An 18,212-nucleotide genomic window follows, 5' to 3' on the forward strand; every position below is an offset into this window, starting at 1 on the left:
CCTGCCTGTGGATAGAGCTCCTGGAACAGTATACATGCCAGTCATGCTGCTCTGGTTTACTGGATTCCACTCAGAGTCATCTGTGACTGATCACTGAGGTCTTGGTCTGTGAGTTCACTCCAGCAACAGACATCCCATAGCAGTATGGACCATGGCCCTTTCTTCTTGAAGTGCTGGTCTTGGACTGTGGGCTCAGAATGTGACAAATCTTGGTGGCCTTTGTAGCCACATGCATGGCATAGGAACATGGGGCTAGTCCATCCATGGTTTTATCTGCCCCGAGATGAGCAGAATTCTACACTGCCTGACCACATGTGACTGGGCCTATTCTGGCCCCAGAAACAGGCTTGTTGGGATTTACCTCACCTTCTAGGTACCCCCTATTTTTTTTTTTTTTTCTGAAAAATGTATCATGTGTGGATTTGGAACAAACTTGGGCTTGGATCACCCTTTAGTGCTGTAATAGTGACAACACACCAATAGCAGATTTTTGATAAGCCTAGATATGCTGAAATAACAGAAGTAAAAAATTTAGAGAAAATAAGTAGCCTGCTTAGAGTTTGGATGGTTACATATAAAGCCAAATTAGGAAGAATGGAACAAATAACTAAAGCCCAACAACTTCGGGCTGGGGTTGTGGCTCAGTGGTAGAGCACTTGCCTAGCTTGTGTGAGGCACTGGGTTTGATTCCTGGTACCACATAAAAATAAACAAATAAAATAAAGGTATTGTGTCCATCTACAACTAAAAAAAATTGAAAAAAAAAAACAACATGACTTCACATAGCAATCAAAATGAGGTGCCAGAAACTTCCCAAATTACTATCAGTAATCAGTATGAGAGAACTCTCAGAGAATTAAAGGCAGACATAAAGAAAAAATAAAGTACTGAAACATGCTACAATATAGATAAACCTCAAAAATATTATGTTCAGAAAAAAGGAATTTGACACAAAATGTCAAATTTTATATTATTTCACATATCTGAAATGTCCAAAATTAGAGTCATAAAATATATAAATTGTTGTCTAGAGTGAGGGAAATTGGGACAACGGAATGACTACTAATGGGTGTGAAATATTTGGGGGAGTGATGAAGGTGTTTTGGAATTAGTGGTGATGGTTACAACTTTCTGACCATACTAAAAAAAAAAAAAGAAAACCTGAATTATACACTTTCAAATGTGAATTATATGGAATGTGAATTATATCCCAATTTAAAAATTAAGGCTTTTTGTTAAAAATCAGGCTGTTAATATTGGGTTCTTTATTGATTAGTGAACTTTTTTGTTGGTGCCATTTTATTCACTCTACCTTATTACATCGTGACCTCAAGATACATTGAATCTGCATTAAGTTTTTAAAAATAAAAGTTGGTATGTAATCAAGGCCAAACATAAGTGAATATTCTCTGTTTCTATAAAGACATATATACTTGGGCTGGGGATGTGGCTCAAGCGGTAGCGCGCTCGCCTGGCATGCGTGTGGCCCAGATTCGATCCTCAGCACCTCATACAAAGATGTTGTGTCTGCCGAAAACTAAAAACAAAAAAGAAATATTAAAAATTCTCTCTCTCTCTCTCTTTAAAAAAAAAAAAAAGACATACATACAATTATGCTTTAATTCTTGTAGCTGTTCTACTTATTTTGACTGTTGCTTTCATCGTGTGTGTGTGTGTGTGTGTGTGTGTGTGTGTGTGTGTGTAGGTAGGTAGGTAGGTAGGATGTATATATGTGTATATATATATATATATATATATCTTTCAATATGTATATGTATATAAATATGATTTTCAAAAGATATATATATATATCATATATAAATATAAAAGCATATTTGCCATCAAATATATAACCACAGTATGGATATATTAAAAAGAGTCACTGAACTATAAAATCAATGTTTTTAAAATGAGCCTGATATAAATGATTAGAGATGAATTGTAAAAGCCTCAGAAGTGAACAAACATGTTTTTAGACAGAGAAATGCCATTTGTTTTTATATTAATTATATCCTAGAAGTTTTTCCCCAGTGCCTATTTTTACCTTTTCTCATAGGTGCCACTTGTGTGTTAAAGAAGAAATTCTCAGCAAGTCAATTTTGGAATGATTGCAAGAAGTATAATGTGACTGTGTTTCAATATATTGGAGAACTATGTCGCTATCTTTGCAAACAACCTAAGGTAAGACAACTTATTATTAGAGAACTTAAGTTATTTCAGAAAGAACAAGTATATATATAGAAAAGGTAATTTGTATTTTTTGTTTATACTCCACATTCTTCCAGAGGTAGTTTAGCTGAAATAGAAAAATGCGTGCAATATACCAAGATAAAATAAATATAAAATAGAGAAAGTAATAAGAGATATATCCAGAAAAATACTAATGTGCCTATATTATAGCAAAACAGAACACATCCATAATTCAGTGCACTGGAATTTAGGCTAGTTCAAGTTTCTATTATAAAATTAGATGCATGATATGTTTACAGAAATCAGCTATTCCAAGTATAAAATAGATAAATCTTTTAAATGTTGTTCTTAAAAAAAAAAAAAACTAATGGCACTGATTATGTTTGCTTTTTCTACTTTTTTCTTTAGACTACATGATTATATTAGAATATATTTTAGTTTTGCTTTACTTTACAGATAAATTTTGCTCTGATTCTTGCTTTTTTCTCCACCTAAGGCAGTCATTTCCATATTCTTTTGATCAATCACCACCACCTGAAAAATAGACACACACAGAGTGCTGCAAGAGCTTGAAGTTTGTCTTTATTGGTTTGTTTGCTTTTTTTGCCCTAGGAAGATATTTTCCTTTTTCTAGTCTCATTTATCTTTCCAAATACTTACTTTTTAACTTTCTGTTTTTCTAAACATTCCCAAGGCTACAACCAACTGTCCTCCTTTATCAAATTGACGTTATTGTCTTCAAGAATGGCAGTGGAGGATGCCCCCCACCATTCCATAGGTGGGGCAGGACAGCAGGATCTTGGCCTTTGAGATATACCTTTCTAGGTTGGGGCTGTCACCATCTTTGCCACCATCACACCTGCTTCCTGCAGAGTTGGTGGACTGGGATATCTTTTCTCATTTCCTCTGGTTAAAATATGGACACATAATTCTTTCACTAATTATTCACAACATAGCTGAGATTATATTGGAGGCATTTAAGCAAGGCTTTATTAAAGATATGGGGTTACTCAGAGGAGACAAATACCGAGAAGACCATGAAATTGGCTAGTTAATCTGATTTAAGAAAATGCTTTTCATTTTGAGCTTGCAGTTTCCCACGAAGAGACCTCCAGTCTATCTCCTGACCTCCTCTTTGGGGCAGGAGAAGCCATCTTCTTCTTTCTTTTCTATCTTCTTCTTTCTTTCTTTATCTTGGTTAGAAATTTTATAAATTACTATAGACACCACATATCCATAGCTACGTCATGAAGTTCCAGAGAAAATTTTTGTGGTTTTTGAACTTTTCTCTCTTCAAGAAGACTTTGCTTTAGATAAGGATGTGTTCTTACCCGAAGTGTCCCAACCACTAGAGCAATAATACCCTAGCTTCATGTATTTTCCCTCCTAGTTTTCAGTGTATTCTTTGGTAATGTGAAATCTGCTAGGTTACTTTAGGATATCAATGCCTTCCAGTAAGATTAAAGCCACTTTCAATGGTGTTTCATTACTATAAATAGTACATGACATAAGTTCTAACTGATGACACTCTTTTATCTTCTTTCTTAATCATCACCCAGCCATTCTGATTGCCTCTCTAACCTCTTAATAGCAACATCAGCTCTTCTAAAGTAATTTGTTGAGCTAAGTATTAATAAATAATTAATAAATTTAATTTTTTTCTAAAATTTTACCAACCTATTGCTGTAGGTAGTGTCATTGTGCAATTTAGCCAGTACAGAGCCTCAGGAATGAAAGTAAATAGTTAAAGGGTATGGATAATTTTTCTGATTTTTCTGGAGTATTCCAAGATTTCTGTTCAAGGTGGGCAAAGTGATTTAGAATCCCATTCACCACATGGGAGTACGCCTATTACACAGTTCTTTGTGAGTACTGGGTGCTATTAAAATCAGTGGGCTTTCTCTTGTGCTTCATGGAGAACTAGAAGTCCCTGAAGCCCCCTGAAATGTCTCTGAAAAGCAGAGCAGAGGAGCGCAAGCAGGCCAATCTCCATGCCGACACTTTCAAATATTGTAGATGAAACCCAGTTTCTTCAGGCTTCTCAAAGGACATTTAAGTTTTGTTTTAATTGGGAAAATGATTAATTAATGTCATTTATGTTTTTTAGACTAAAAAGAAGAATGTATTATTTTTCTCTGTTTAACTTACAAAGCAGATGGCTTTCTATCTCTGTTATCTTTACTAAAAGTCTCTTCTGAGTCTTTTACCCACTTATCTTTTGGGCACAGAATGTTTTATATCTGTTTGAAGTTTCACTTTACATAATAAAGGTATTAATAGTGTGTCATATTGGCTAAAAATCTTTTCTCAGGGTGCTTTCCTTTGAATTTTTAATGAAATGATACATCTTTTTAATCTCTCTGAATTTGTATTGCACTAGTTTTAGGAAAATATTTCAGCTGCAGATAATTTAAGGGAATTAAGAACTGAAAAAGAATTCCTGGTTGTCTTTAATCGATTTTATTTTAATTTCTAATTTTAATTCTTAGTAAATCTTTTTTTGCATAAAAGATAATTTTCATGAAAGAGGAGAAAATGGAGATAAATATAGCTTTGCCCAAAGGAAAACTTGATCATTTTTTTTTTTTTTAAGGAAAGAAGCTTTGCATTACCTAAACTGCTTTTGTTGATTCCACACAAAAACAAGTACAGGCAGTTCTTGGCATTAAAGATTAGAAAAAGGAGAAAGTCATTTGTTCTGACACATCCATTCAAGGAGATCTTGCTTTTTTGCTGTCCACTGTTCCTTTCAATGAGCATTTCTCGAGGTGAAGGGAGTATCTACTGTGTAGCCAGCTCAGCAGTGTATTCTGGTAGGGCCAGAGTGAATAACTAGGTAGGGACTCACCTCAGAGAACTAAAACTAAGCATCTCATAAGCCATTGTTTGAAACCTCACATGCACTTATTTCAAAGGAATCTTTAAATAAAAGAAAGCAGCACCAGGGTTTTTCAAAATAAATCCAGTTTTGTTGACAATATCCACATAAATAGTAGATTCTAAAAGAGATTTACCTGCAGTCAAAAGTCTCAGTCTGAATTGAGTGTTTACATGGATTTCCATTAAAGCTTCTTAAGACTGGCTTTCCCTGACAGGCAGCCTTTATCTACCCCCATTTTTTTTTTTTAATTCAAAATTGCAGTTACCAAAGTTCCTTCAGTATTAACATTAGATGCCTCTTTACAATGGTTTGCAGCAGCAGTAGGTGTACAAAAAGCCAAAGGAACCGATTCTTCTTGGTTATGCAGAGATGGTCTAATAATTTACCTTTTTGCTTTCATGATGAATTTGTGTTTCTTTTCCATCCCTGCATCTGTTAGTATTCTCTTCTCAAACATTCTAAAAACTTAAGGTTGATACAAAATTGCCTTTATTTAAACCTATTTTGTTTTGTTTTTGTGTCTGTACAGGTGATTCAGCTACAATCTTTTTTTAAAAAAATTTTGAGTTAGTGTCTTGCTAAATTACTGAAGGTCTGGCTAAGTTGCTGAGGCTGCCCTTGAACTTGTGATTCTGCTGCCTCAGCTACCTAGGTCTCTGGGAACACAGGTGTGTACTACTTGGAAGGTCACTTTTCTTGGGCATCAAAAGAGGCTATTCAGCCTGTGTGTATTTGGGATTCTCAGGAATCCAGCCCATGTGTTGGAAGAAAGAGGCTTTGTTTCTAGGATGGAGATGTTGATCTGGTAGGAAGAAACTTCTATTCAGTCCCTGTCTCATTGCATTGCAGTTCTGCTTGTACTTCTGAGAGTAAAAATCTCCCAAAGAGTCTTTTGAAGAAAGCAGGCCTTGGTTTGGTATATGTGACTCCTTTGCTGGTATCATCATATCAAGCTGAGACATGGTACTGAAAGCCAGAAGGAAACAAATGTCTATTGAAATCCAAGACCTTAGAATTTCTCTGTATTAAATGCTCTGACCCTTTCAGGAAATTCTTTTTTACATTTTAAAAGGAATTGTAAATGGGTGAAGGTGAAATGACTATTATCTGTTTTTTGGGAGTGGCTTACAATACGTGGATGTGCAAACTGTATTCAACATTAAAACTGCTGAAAGATTCAATTTGCTTTTTGAGATTCACTAAGGGCAATACTACTAGTATTGATGGCTTTCTATTACTGAAACCATGAGGACAGGGTTAGAAAAATAGAACATGGGTTTTGAAGCATTTTAGAATTAGTTTCCTTCCTTTTTCCCTCCTTTCCTTTTTTCCACGTATGTGCTGTGAACCCCTCTTGCACCAGGCCCTATTGCAGACATTACGGTGGGCACTATCATAGGCACTGCAGTGCAGCCAAGCACAGAACAGGCATCCATCCCTGCCCTCATAGAGTGTATGCTTATGTAGTTCAAATTCTCTCTCTTTATGATATGTGCCCTTGAACCTGAACTTCATTATCCCAATTTGCCAAATGGAAATAACGTTATTTTATACAGTGACTCTGATGATTGAAATGAACTAACACAATAACCTGGATTTGGGGGCTCATACATGTCTGCCACCTTTGCTTTTCCTAATATGCTGCAAACAGCTTTTGTTCCTGCCCTGTGCGCGCCCTCTCTCTCTCTCTCTCTCTCTCTCTCTCTCTATCTCTCTCTCTCTCTCTCTCTCTCATGTCTCTCTGCATGTGTCTTTTCTGTGTATCTCGTACTTTTGCTTCTGTGTGCAACTCTTAAGTGTCTCCTTATTTGTGTGTCCCTGTGTGTGTGCACCTCTATATCTTCTTTGTGTATGTTTCTGGGTCTAGTTTGTCCCTTTTTTGTTTTCTCTGTGTCTATGTCTCACTTTGTGTGTGTGTGTGTGTGTGTGTGTGTGTGTCCATGAATATGACAGAGAATTTCTCTGTGCATGCATCTCTGTCTTTATCCCTCTGTGTGGCTCTGTACCTGTGTGAAGGTGTCTTATTTTGTACCTGCATATGCTTGTGTGTGTCTGTATCTCTCCCTATGGGTCTAACTGTGTATGTAATTCTGTGTCTATATTTCTGTGTCTATCTATTTCACTATTTCTTCTTTGTTCATTTCTCTTTCTCTCTACCTTTTTTCTCTCTATCCCCCTCCCTCTACATCTCCCTATCCCTTTCTTTCTCCTTCATACTCTCTCCTTTTCTCTTTCCCTAGCTCACTCTCAATCTGCCCCCTCTCACTTTTTTGTTTTCCTTCTTCCTCCCTCCCTCCCTTCCTTTCTTCCTTCCTTTCTTCTCTCATTTTCTTTCACTCTTACTCTGTATTTTCTGCTGTCTCTGTCTCTCATGCTTTCTCTCTCACCCAAGCTTTTCACTTGTGTATGTATATATGTTATTCATTTAATTATATTCATTATGATTATGCATACTCACTTCATTCCATTCCCAGCATAGTTTAGATACTCAGCAATATTTAGTAGCACCCTCATATTCAGGAAGGATAAAAAGGAATAGGAATTTATTTTAAAGAAGCCTTAAGAAGAGACTTATGAAGAAAGGACTTATGAATAAAGTAGATATTTTTTAAAAATTATAGATGGATGTTACCAAGATTTAGTTGCATTTTAGGTAACATCATTAGTTTCATAGTGTCTCAAAACTGACACATATAAACCAAATCTAAATAGCAACAATAGACTCTTCCCTCAATATCTGGATATTCTGGGCTCACACTTAAGGCTCCCTTTGTCCATTCTGATGACTTTTTTTTCTTCCTCATATTTGTCATTCCTCTGACCCTGCTTTTTGCATTTCTGTGACCATACCTGTGTTTTTACCCTCTGTGTCTATTCTCTAAGCCATATCACCTACTGACCTTTGACCCCACCAACCTCCCAATCCATTATCCACTTGATGCCAGGTTAATTTTATTGCATCAGTCTTTACTTGATAGCTCCCCTGACTTCCAGTTGTCTTCCAGGAGCCATCAGTAGAGGTTCACAACATAAATAACTGGGTCATTCTTTTAAAGACTCATCTGATTAGTGCTTTGCACACCTAATAGTTTGTCCAATGTGCATAGGAATCTAAGTCACTGAATACTACAATCAGGCTATTCATCCCATTTTAAAAATAAAGCCAACTCCCAGTAATTTCCAAGGCAATAAAACACTTTGTGCAGAGGAGACATAAAATAAAGATACATAGGACTATGGATGAGAAAATTAAGAGAGCCAAAATTTATAGCATCAGTGTGTGGTCCAATTGACCAGATAACATTTAATGTGTTCTAATAATAATAATAAGCTTTCACTATTGGGATTTATATTAGAATAGGTGTCAGTAAGCTTTTTCTGCAAAGCACTAGATTATTAAAAATTTTGGGCTTTGTAGGTCATAGTGTCTCTCACATGTGCTTTTTTCTGTCTGTGTGTTTCAAAAGCAGCAACAGATGATCTGCAAATAATTGGGCATAGCTGTGCTTTAAGGAGACTTTATTTATTAAAATAGGGGTAAGTCAGATTTGACTGTCGTAGGCCATGGTTTGTCAAGTCTTAATTTAGACAACATATGAATATTATACATTCCTTAAAATAAAATTTCTATTCCTGTGTAAACTAGTTTCTTAAAACTGCTTCTTCTATTTTTCCCTTCCTCCACATATGCATGTGTGAGAACATATATGTGTATATACATATGCCCCAAATAAGGATACCCTCTGGGCTTGCTATAGGGCTTTATATGATTTCTATGTTATCATTATTATTTTAAATTTAATTTTTGTCAATGGACCTTTATTTTATTTATTTTTTTTGTGGTGCTGAGAATCAAACCCAGTCTGTCACATGTGCTAGGCAAGCACTCTACCACTGAGCTACAACCCCAGCCCTGATTTCTATATTATTATTGTAAGTAAATGAATAATAGTATCTTCATTTATATATCTTTCCATGTTCATCCTTGACTCGAGGAAACAAATATCTGAATACTGTTACTGGCAACATTTGATAATTTTCTCGATAATTTGTAATAATATTTGTACAATAATTTGTACAATAATTATAATTTAATCATTTATGCAGATTAATTTACTATGCTTAACACTTTGAAGTGCTTGTGTTTGGATTCTCAGTGACATTTCAAAGAAAGATTTTAGAGAATTGGTTAAAAGTACTTTGTGTTTGTGTGCCTAATGAGTCAACATAGAGATGCTTGTGAACATTTAGACTTTAATTAATTGATGACCTTCTATTTGCAAGTCTTTGGATAAATGTACTTGAACAAATTAGAAGTAAAGTAAAACTTTCATGGAATATAAATTGACCATAAATGAGGTGAATCCTCATGTGAAATGTAAGAAGTTCATCTTTTTCATAAAGTTTATTCTAGATGAAAATAATAGTTAAATATAAAGAAGAAAAGAAGAAAATAATTTTTAGGTTATTATTCTTGCTATTTTTGCTTATGGGATGGGAAAGTATATTTTTAATCACAAATTAAGTAGAAATATTAGCATCAGATTAACATATATTTAACTATAGAAATAAACACTGAATATAATACTAAAATAAATTACAGAGCAGAAAATATTTGTAAATTATTAAACAAAGTTTAATCTTCTGAATATATTATTAAATGACAAGCATTCTATTAGTTAAAAACAAAGTTATTTAAATAAGAAAAACTGTATTTCTTATTAAACTGATGTTTTAAATTAATTGAAAATCCCTTAGTGTTAGTTCATTAAAGAGGTAGCTACCTCACCCTCTCAGTTATATATAAACAGGAATCTTTAGATGTTAGGTAACTAAGTAATAAAAATATTTACAACTATTAACTTCTTCCAGGAATCTATCCTAATGTGATATAAAGATTCATAGACAAGATGTTAATTCAGTATTATTCATAGTGGTGGACATTTGAAAACCATGTTGAAATCCAAAAATAGATGAGGAAATAAATGTCGGTAAAATTATATGATAATAATTAAACCATGGAAATTATACTTTTGAAGAATAATATCTAATAGTTTAAGAATCTTCAGAACATATTTATAAAGTAGACTAACAATATTCAGTATGATTTTAACTTTTAACATATATACATATATGAATATGTAAAATATTCACAATACTGTTATAGTGATATAGATATTTTATTTTTCTTTATTATGTTTTCTCTGATTTGTGCATAATTGACTATCAAAAGAAATATACATTTTCTTTACCCCCTCAACACTATATAATGTGTTGATTGATCTTTCCTCACATTCCTCAAAGTATCTTTTAAATCTTGATCTTTATTTAAAAGAAGAAAATAGAATAAAGACATTTTGAGATAGAAATTAATTTGATAGTTTTGGACAGAAGCCTTGATTTTATTTTGATCATTTGATTTTCTAGATCAATGGAATAGTTTAGGGCAATTATTTATTGTTACTTAGTAAACTGGTATAGCTGCAGCCCACACAACTTAAAGCAGTGCAATTTGGTTTATGAAGACTTCATATTGGTCTGTGGAACACACCGATACTTTTCATCAATAAAACTTGCCAAAACTCATCTCTGACCTGAAAAGCATCTAAAAGTTATGCCACATAAAAGATTGTTTTCTGTTCAATCAAAATAAATCACAAGAATTGCAACACAACAGTTCTTTTTGTGGAAAAATAGCAATATATAACCCAAGAGCTAATTCCATGTCAGATAAACTATACCGAACATACAGTTGGGATCCAGGACAGCACTACTGTGTGCTGTTTGGTAGTAGAAAACAACCAAGTCTGTCTTGGGAGGAGCCGCTCTCATAGTGAGTGAGTTTCTCTATCCTCATGATAGTTTTCCTTCAACCCCTTTGTCACTGACTCAAATACATTAACAGGTGGAAGTGTTATTTCAGACGATTCTACCATCTTGGTTCTTATTTTTTTAATTGAATTTATTTATATCAAAGTGTACTTTTATGCACTAAAAAACAGTAGTCTCAGGAATATTCTACACTATCAACACTTGATCTCTAGAAGAAAGCACCTTTAATTCTTTTTTTAAAAAAAAAAAGAGAGGGGGGAGAGAGAGAGAGAGAGAGAGAGAGAGGGAATTTTTAATATTTATTTTTTAGTTTTCAGCGGACACAACATCTTTGTTTGTATGTGGTGCTGAGGATCGAACCTGGGCCGCACGCATGCCGGGCAAGCGCACTACCGCTTGAGCCACATCCCCAGCCCCACCTTTAATTCTTTTAGAGTATTTTTGGTTATTATTTATCCCTCTATTCCTCAATAAAATATGTATGCTACTATTTCTTGACTTTTCAGGTTTTTAAAAAAGTCCTTTTAATAGATACATAAAAACATAAAATTGTACACATTAGTGGGCTACTATGTAATGTTTTGATAGGTATACATTGCATAATGCTTACATCAGATTAAATGTATTTCTCTCTTCAAACATTTGCTATTTCTAGGGTTGAGGGTATAGCTCAGTAGTAGAGTATTTGCTTGGTATATGCAAGGACCCAGGCTCAATCCCTAGCACAGTAAAAAAAGAAAATACTATTTATTTATGGAGAAAATTTACAAAATTCTTTCTTCTAGGTTTTTGAGATGTACGTTGCACTATTGTTACCTGCAGTTACCGTATTGTATAATAGCACACTGATGTTTCAGTTTTAACTTTCTTCTACCTGACTTTATACTCACATACACATGTCTTTCCTCTCTATGGTACCAATACAATTACAATAATTTTTAAATACGTTGATAACCACTTTTAAAACATTATCAATATACAAATATATAAATTTTGTTTGTAGCTAAGATAATTTTTAATATTATTACAATTTGTTTTTTCAACTTGTTATTTCTTTGTAAGTAATAATTAGCATGTTTTTATTTTTTTAATTTAGATTTTTCATGCCTGTCACTAATTCATCTCAAACTCTCTATTATAGTTGAAATTTCTCAATGAAATTTCACAACACTAAGTATTTTTAGTAAATTTTATTTTGCTTTTTCTTCAGCACAACCCCCAGAGTTGTTATCAGTCATTGCATCTTAAGTGTGAACAATATTCTGATTTCTATCACCATAAATTTGTTTTGCCTGCCTTTACAAAACTAAATCTAAATAGAAATAGAATCCTTCATATGCTTTTGCTGTTCTTGCTTCTTTCACTCAACACTATCTGTGAGCTTTGTCTTTGTTTTTGTGTACAGTAATAGTTCATTCTCTCTTGGTGTTTTAGAGTTGTAGGAGACAGAAAAAGGGTCTCCCTGAAGATGCTCATCCCTTAATTCCTGGAACATGTGAATATGTGGGCATTAGGGACAGTTGCAAAGGGGACTTTGGAGATGTTATTATAGTTCTGGACCTTAAAATATGCGGATTAACCTGTTGGATGTAATCTAATCTCATTAGCTTTTAAAACAGAATTTTCTTTGACTGTAACCAACGGATATGTAAAATAGAAGAAGGTCAAAATTTCCGAAGCATAAGTTTTGAGGCATTGTGTCTTTCTGGTTCTTATATATAGAGGAACATATAAAAGGAGTATAATGATGTCCTAGCTCAAGGCATCCTCCAACCCACAGCTAGCAAAAAAAAAAAAGAGTCCTACAACCTCAAGAAACTAGACTGTTGAGAACCTGAATTAGTTGGGAAATGTAGAGTTCAAGAGGTCCTGATAAGAGCCCATCCAGTTCACACTTTCATTTCAGCTTTGTTGAGTACAGGATTACATACATCAGTTGAGCATCGTGGACTTCTAACCTACAAGAATTGTGAGATAATAAATTTGCAGGTTTTATAAATATTTCTTTACTTGTTGATGGACCTTTATTTATTTATGTATATGTGGTGCTGAGAATCAAACTCAGTGCCTCACACATGCAAGGCAAGTGTTCTACCACTGAGCCACAAACCCAGCCCATACATTTGCTGTTTTAAGTTGCTAAATTTGAGGTAGCAACTTATATGGCAGCAATAGAAAACTAATGCAAGCATATTCTATTGCTATAAAGCAACATTTTAAAAATCTATTTTACTATTGATGGATTTGGATTATTTCCATTTGAGGCCTTATATGATTAATGATGCTGCGTATATTCTTATATATGTCTTTTGGCAAATATATGTACATGTTTCTCATGATAATTAATCAAGAATAGAGTTTGTAAATTATATTATATGTATATGTTCAGTGTTAGTAGCTATTGCCAAACATTTTATCAAAGTAGGGGTACTAATAATATACAGTCTTTACCCTCTGTGAGAGTTCCAATTTCTCCGAATCCTTGCCAACTTGTTGGAAGATTTATAATGCTGAAAAAGAAAAGGCCATTTTTTTGTGTTTATTGCCATCATATGACATTTTGATTTATATTTCTCTGATGACTAATGACTTTTTTCACATACTTACTGGATACTTGAATATTTTCTTTGAAGAATGGGTGCTCAATATTTTATCAAGCTGTAGCAGCAGCACTGCTCATCACACTTTGGTAAAACTGACTGTAAGGAAACAGTGAGCCCAGATGAATTTATGCAGTTAACTACTTATAGCTCAGAAGGTATTAGAAGCTTCTCTTCACATCTCATATCTGCCACAGTCTCCCACCCCCCGCCAAGTCCCATGGGAACAATGCAGAGGTGCATCCAGGTGCATGCAATGTTTGTGGCATAGATCTATGCCTCAGCTAAGAAATACAACCCTTATGAATGTTCCAGTCACCTAAGGGAGTTCTGGTGACCCCTGCCCTTCTTTTACTTCCTACTTCCAGAAGAGAAGGGAAACATTATTATCATAAAATATAAAAAAAGTTTCACTGTGACCCAAAAGCTATGCAACTTCCAGGCTATTTGTTATTCAAGCATTCTTGAAATGATAATCTGGTGTGTGTGTGCACATATACAGATATGTATATGCACATATAAATAATTATAAATATAATATTAATAATTTAATGTACTTATAATAAAATATGCATTTATATATGAACATAGAAACCTATATTTGATTGTTTATATGTGTACTGTGATTTTTAGTATCATATATGCTATTTGCTCTATAAATGTCCTTGAAAAGATAGTCTATAAATTTCAGGCTATATATCAGATCATAAACACTCACATACACATACACACACATACATTTATTTATATATGTCATGAGGGATTGTCTCAGTAGAATTTCATTTATTTTTCTGTGTGGTATTTATGTTTTTTTTTTAATTTAATTTGAGAAATGTGTGCATCAGGGGAGAGAGAGAGAGACAGGAGAGGGAGGAAGCCCAGTCATATTTTTTCAAATATTTATTTTTTAACACAATACATTTTCCTTTTATTTTTATTGTCGTATTTTCCTAATTTCTGCCAGGTTTGGTCACACACTCCTGTAATACCAGCAACTTGGTACTATGGAGTAGGAGGTTTGCAAAGTCCAGTCCAGCTTCAGCAACTTAGCAAAACCCTTAGCAATGTATAGCGACCCTGACTTATAAAAACTAAAAAGGACTGGGAATGAAGCTAAGTGTTTAAGCACCCCTGTGTTCAATCTCCAGTACTAATATATATATATATTAGTATATATATAATATATATATATATTAGTATATATATATATAATATATATATATTGCATATATATATATATATATGCAAATACTGTACCCTTTAACATAGTGAAAGTACTCAAGGAGAAATAGAGAAATAAAAGAAAAATGTAAGAACGTGTATCTAAAGAGCAACATTTTCTTTAGCCATAGGTTGTTTAAAATAATGTGGATTATCATCCAAACATTTGGAGATTTTCTAGTTGTCTTTTTGTAATTGATTTCTTACTTCATTTTGTTGTCAGAGTACATAAATACATAACTACTCTGAATAAATATTAGAGCTTTTAATTTGGTTAAGATTCATGATAGGAACCAACATATGATTGATCTATTTTACTAAATGTTTTTTGGGCACCTGAAAAGAATGTGTATTCTTTAGTGGTTTATCATACTATCTGTCCACATAAATTAGATGAAGCTGATGAATTTTCTTCACATTTCTCTTTTCTTATGATTCTTTTCCTGTTTATTTTATTGGTACTTAAAGAGATAAGTTAAAAACAGATTTATCTATTTCTCCTTTTAGTGCTTAAACCTTGCTTTCTATATTTTGACTGTTAGGTGACTAGAAATACAGAGTTGTTATCTTTCTGATGAATTGGACCTTTTATCATTATTAAATATCCTTCTTTATCTGCAGAAATTTGTCTTATTTGTAGTCTACCATGTTTGGCATTAGTATAGTCATAATAGCTTGCTCTTGGGTTCTGAAGGTACTAAATGTTTTTTTCCATCCATTTATTCTTAATTTTTCTAACATCTGATACTTAAGATGTGTTTCTTATAAGTAGCAAATAGGTAAGTTTTATATTTTTACGTATTTGGAACATCTTTTATATACAGTATTTAGCCCAATTATGTTTATCTATTTACTGATATATATCAGCTTAAATCTTCTATCATGTCTTTCTACTTGTTTTTATCCATCATTTGTCCTTGCTCACACTTTTCTTATTTCCTTTTAAAACTATATTTTTATTGTTAAATTTTTCTCATCAACTCTTTAGATACATGTTCTTACATTTTTCTTTTATTTCTTTATTTCTCCTTGAGTACTTTTATTACTTTAAAGGGTACATACAGCATTTGCTTATTACATTCTATCTTAAAATAGCATTTCTCTATTTATTTGACATTGCAAAGATTTTATAACACTTTAATTTCATTTACTTACCTTTAATCTTTAAATTTTTTTTGGTTACCACCTATTCTATTTCTACATATTCAAAATTGCAGGAGTAATATTAACATTAAAATATCAACATTCATTCACATGTACCATATTTGCCTTTTCTGATCTTCCTCATGCCTTCCCACTTTTTAAAAGCATGTTTGTTTGCTTGATTCTGTATAATATTATTTAATTTTCTTTTGTGCTAAAAATTTATGTTAGCATTCCATCTAGTACCCCTCTACTAAAAAACGTAATTTTTAGTGCTGTGTTTTGGTGGTTAGTTGGTGATACTACTAATGAGCTACATACCTAACCTAATTTTTAGAGCCTCAGATATGCTAGGTAAGCACTCTACAACTAAGCTATATCTCTATCCTAAATTTTAGTTTTTATTTATATGAAAACATGTCTTTGTCTTTAGTTTTGAATGATACTTTCACTGACTATAAAATGCTAGCTTGACAATTATTTCCTTCAGTATCTTAAAGACACTATCTTATTTTCTTCTAGGTTTTGTAGTTATTGTTGAAAGGTCAACCTAAATCATCAGGATGTCCCCTTTGAAATTGAAAAATCTCTACCTGCTTTTAAAATCCTCTGACCTCCCTCTTTCTCTCATTTTTGCATTTTTTTTCTTCTTAGAAATTTTATCAGAAAATGTCCAAGTGTATTCTCCTGGCATTTATTCTATCTGAGGTTTTAGATCTTGAAATTATAGCTTGATGTTTTATCATCATTTTGAAAAATTATGTAAAAATATTTTGAGATTTTTTTTCTTCATCTTTCTTACTGTTTTTTAAGACTCTACTTGTATGGATTTTTAAAATTTTATTGTTATGCACATATCTTTTAAGTCCTTTTATGGATTTTTACCCTTTAAAAAAAAAAAATCTATGCCTTGGAACCTGACTGCTCCTGAATGCTATTTGTTGACAGAAGGGTTAGGTTCTGAGATGACTGAGGTAACATCAAACCATTGTACTAAGGTACTTCCCACGAGTCACTTTCTTGGAATGATTGGTTTGTGATAACAGCTCATCAGTTTCCTGCTCTGGTTTATAATTCTGAGTACAAGAGTTCTGAGGTCAGAGCAGGAAAAAAAAAAAAAAAAAACCTTTAGTTATCTAATCCTTTGGTGCAGACTTCTTTTTACTCTTCTGTTTTCTGAAGGTCCCTCAGCAGGAACTGGTGTGTGTCTGATTGCTTTTCTCCAGAGATTAATTCTTTAGTATTTGGCGAATACTCACATGCAGACTCAGATGCTTTGTCTGAATTAGGATGCCTTGTGGTTCTGAAACAAATTCCAGGCTGTTTGCTTTCCTCATTCTTTTCTGATGTTTGCTTAACATTTTTCAGGATCACTTGTTGATGACTCACCTCTAGATTTATATGTCAATCTTATAGCAGAATGCATTCTGCTTAGTTATGTGCCTTTTATCTGTTCACTTTTTATTCCTGCAAATTACCTCTTACTTGCTTATTTGTTCTTGAGAGTTCATAGATTAAAATCTTTCTTTTAAAGTAGGGTTAGTGTGGTCAAAAAATAAATTGAGACAAATAATGTGATTAATTTATCATTTTAAATTATAAACACCAGGAACATGATTTCTCTATTTTACTATAGATGCTGATTATCATTACTTCTGATTATGTTGTATTACTTTTGGTGATGATGGAGTGGCTCTGAGCAAACTGTGGATTTACTATGGCTACCATGATAAGATATTAGTACTTTAATTTTAGGACAGTGTATAATTCATGGTAATCAACAGGATTTATTGAATCAGGACAAAATATAGTCTATTTTTCCCCTTTATTTCTAAAATAGGAACTAAATATACAATTTGAGACTATTGAACATTCTAAAGTAATAATTGCATGTAGTTGCCATAATATTTGCAAGCCAAATATTACATTGATTCTGTGGCCTCGATTTATTATTTACTCCATTCTAGGCTGCAGTATATGAGTAAGAAAGGTATTACTATTTATTTTGTTTTACACATAAATATGAGAATCAGAATAGGAGTCAATGTCTTATTCAATATTATGCAGCTGATAAATGTACAACTGGGAGAATAAACTCAAGTATATTTCATATGTTTATAATATTGTAAAAGAAATGCTTTTTTTCTGAAACATCCTTGCTTTCTTATCAGATACTTATCAAAAGAAAAAATAGCCTTCAGCAACCTGGAAATTAGAAAGAGCTTTTCCCAGCTATGGGGAAATACAAGCTATATTACTCTTTGCCAATGTTGTTTTCTTTAGCTGTTGGACACCATTCTGCAAGAGACTTACATGATTTTATTTTCACTTCTCTTCCACTGTTG

At 33.1% G+C, this 18,212-nt stretch overlaps 1 protein-coding gene across 1 annotated transcript in view; it reads left to right on the forward strand.

Annotated features, from left to right (window-relative positions):
• The window catches only part of Slc27a6 (solute carrier family 27 member 6), a 52,883-nt gene that overhangs the window by 20,769 nt on the left and 13,902 nt on the right, over positions 1-18,212 (forward strand). The window contains exon 4 of the mRNA XM_076855915.2: positions 2,057-2,181. Coding sequence (XP_076712030.2) covers positions 2,057-2,181 — 125 coding nt within the window. The remainder of the gene's footprint in view (positions 1-2,056; positions 2,182-18,212) is intronic.

The sequence above is a fragment of the Callospermophilus lateralis genome, chromosome 5 (genome assembly GCF_048772815.1).
Source record: "Callospermophilus lateralis isolate mCalLat2 chromosome 5, mCalLat2.hap1, whole genome shotgun sequence".
In the NCBI taxonomy this organism is placed as follows: domain Eukaryota; kingdom Metazoa; phylum Chordata; class Mammalia; order Rodentia; family Sciuridae; genus Callospermophilus; species Callospermophilus lateralis.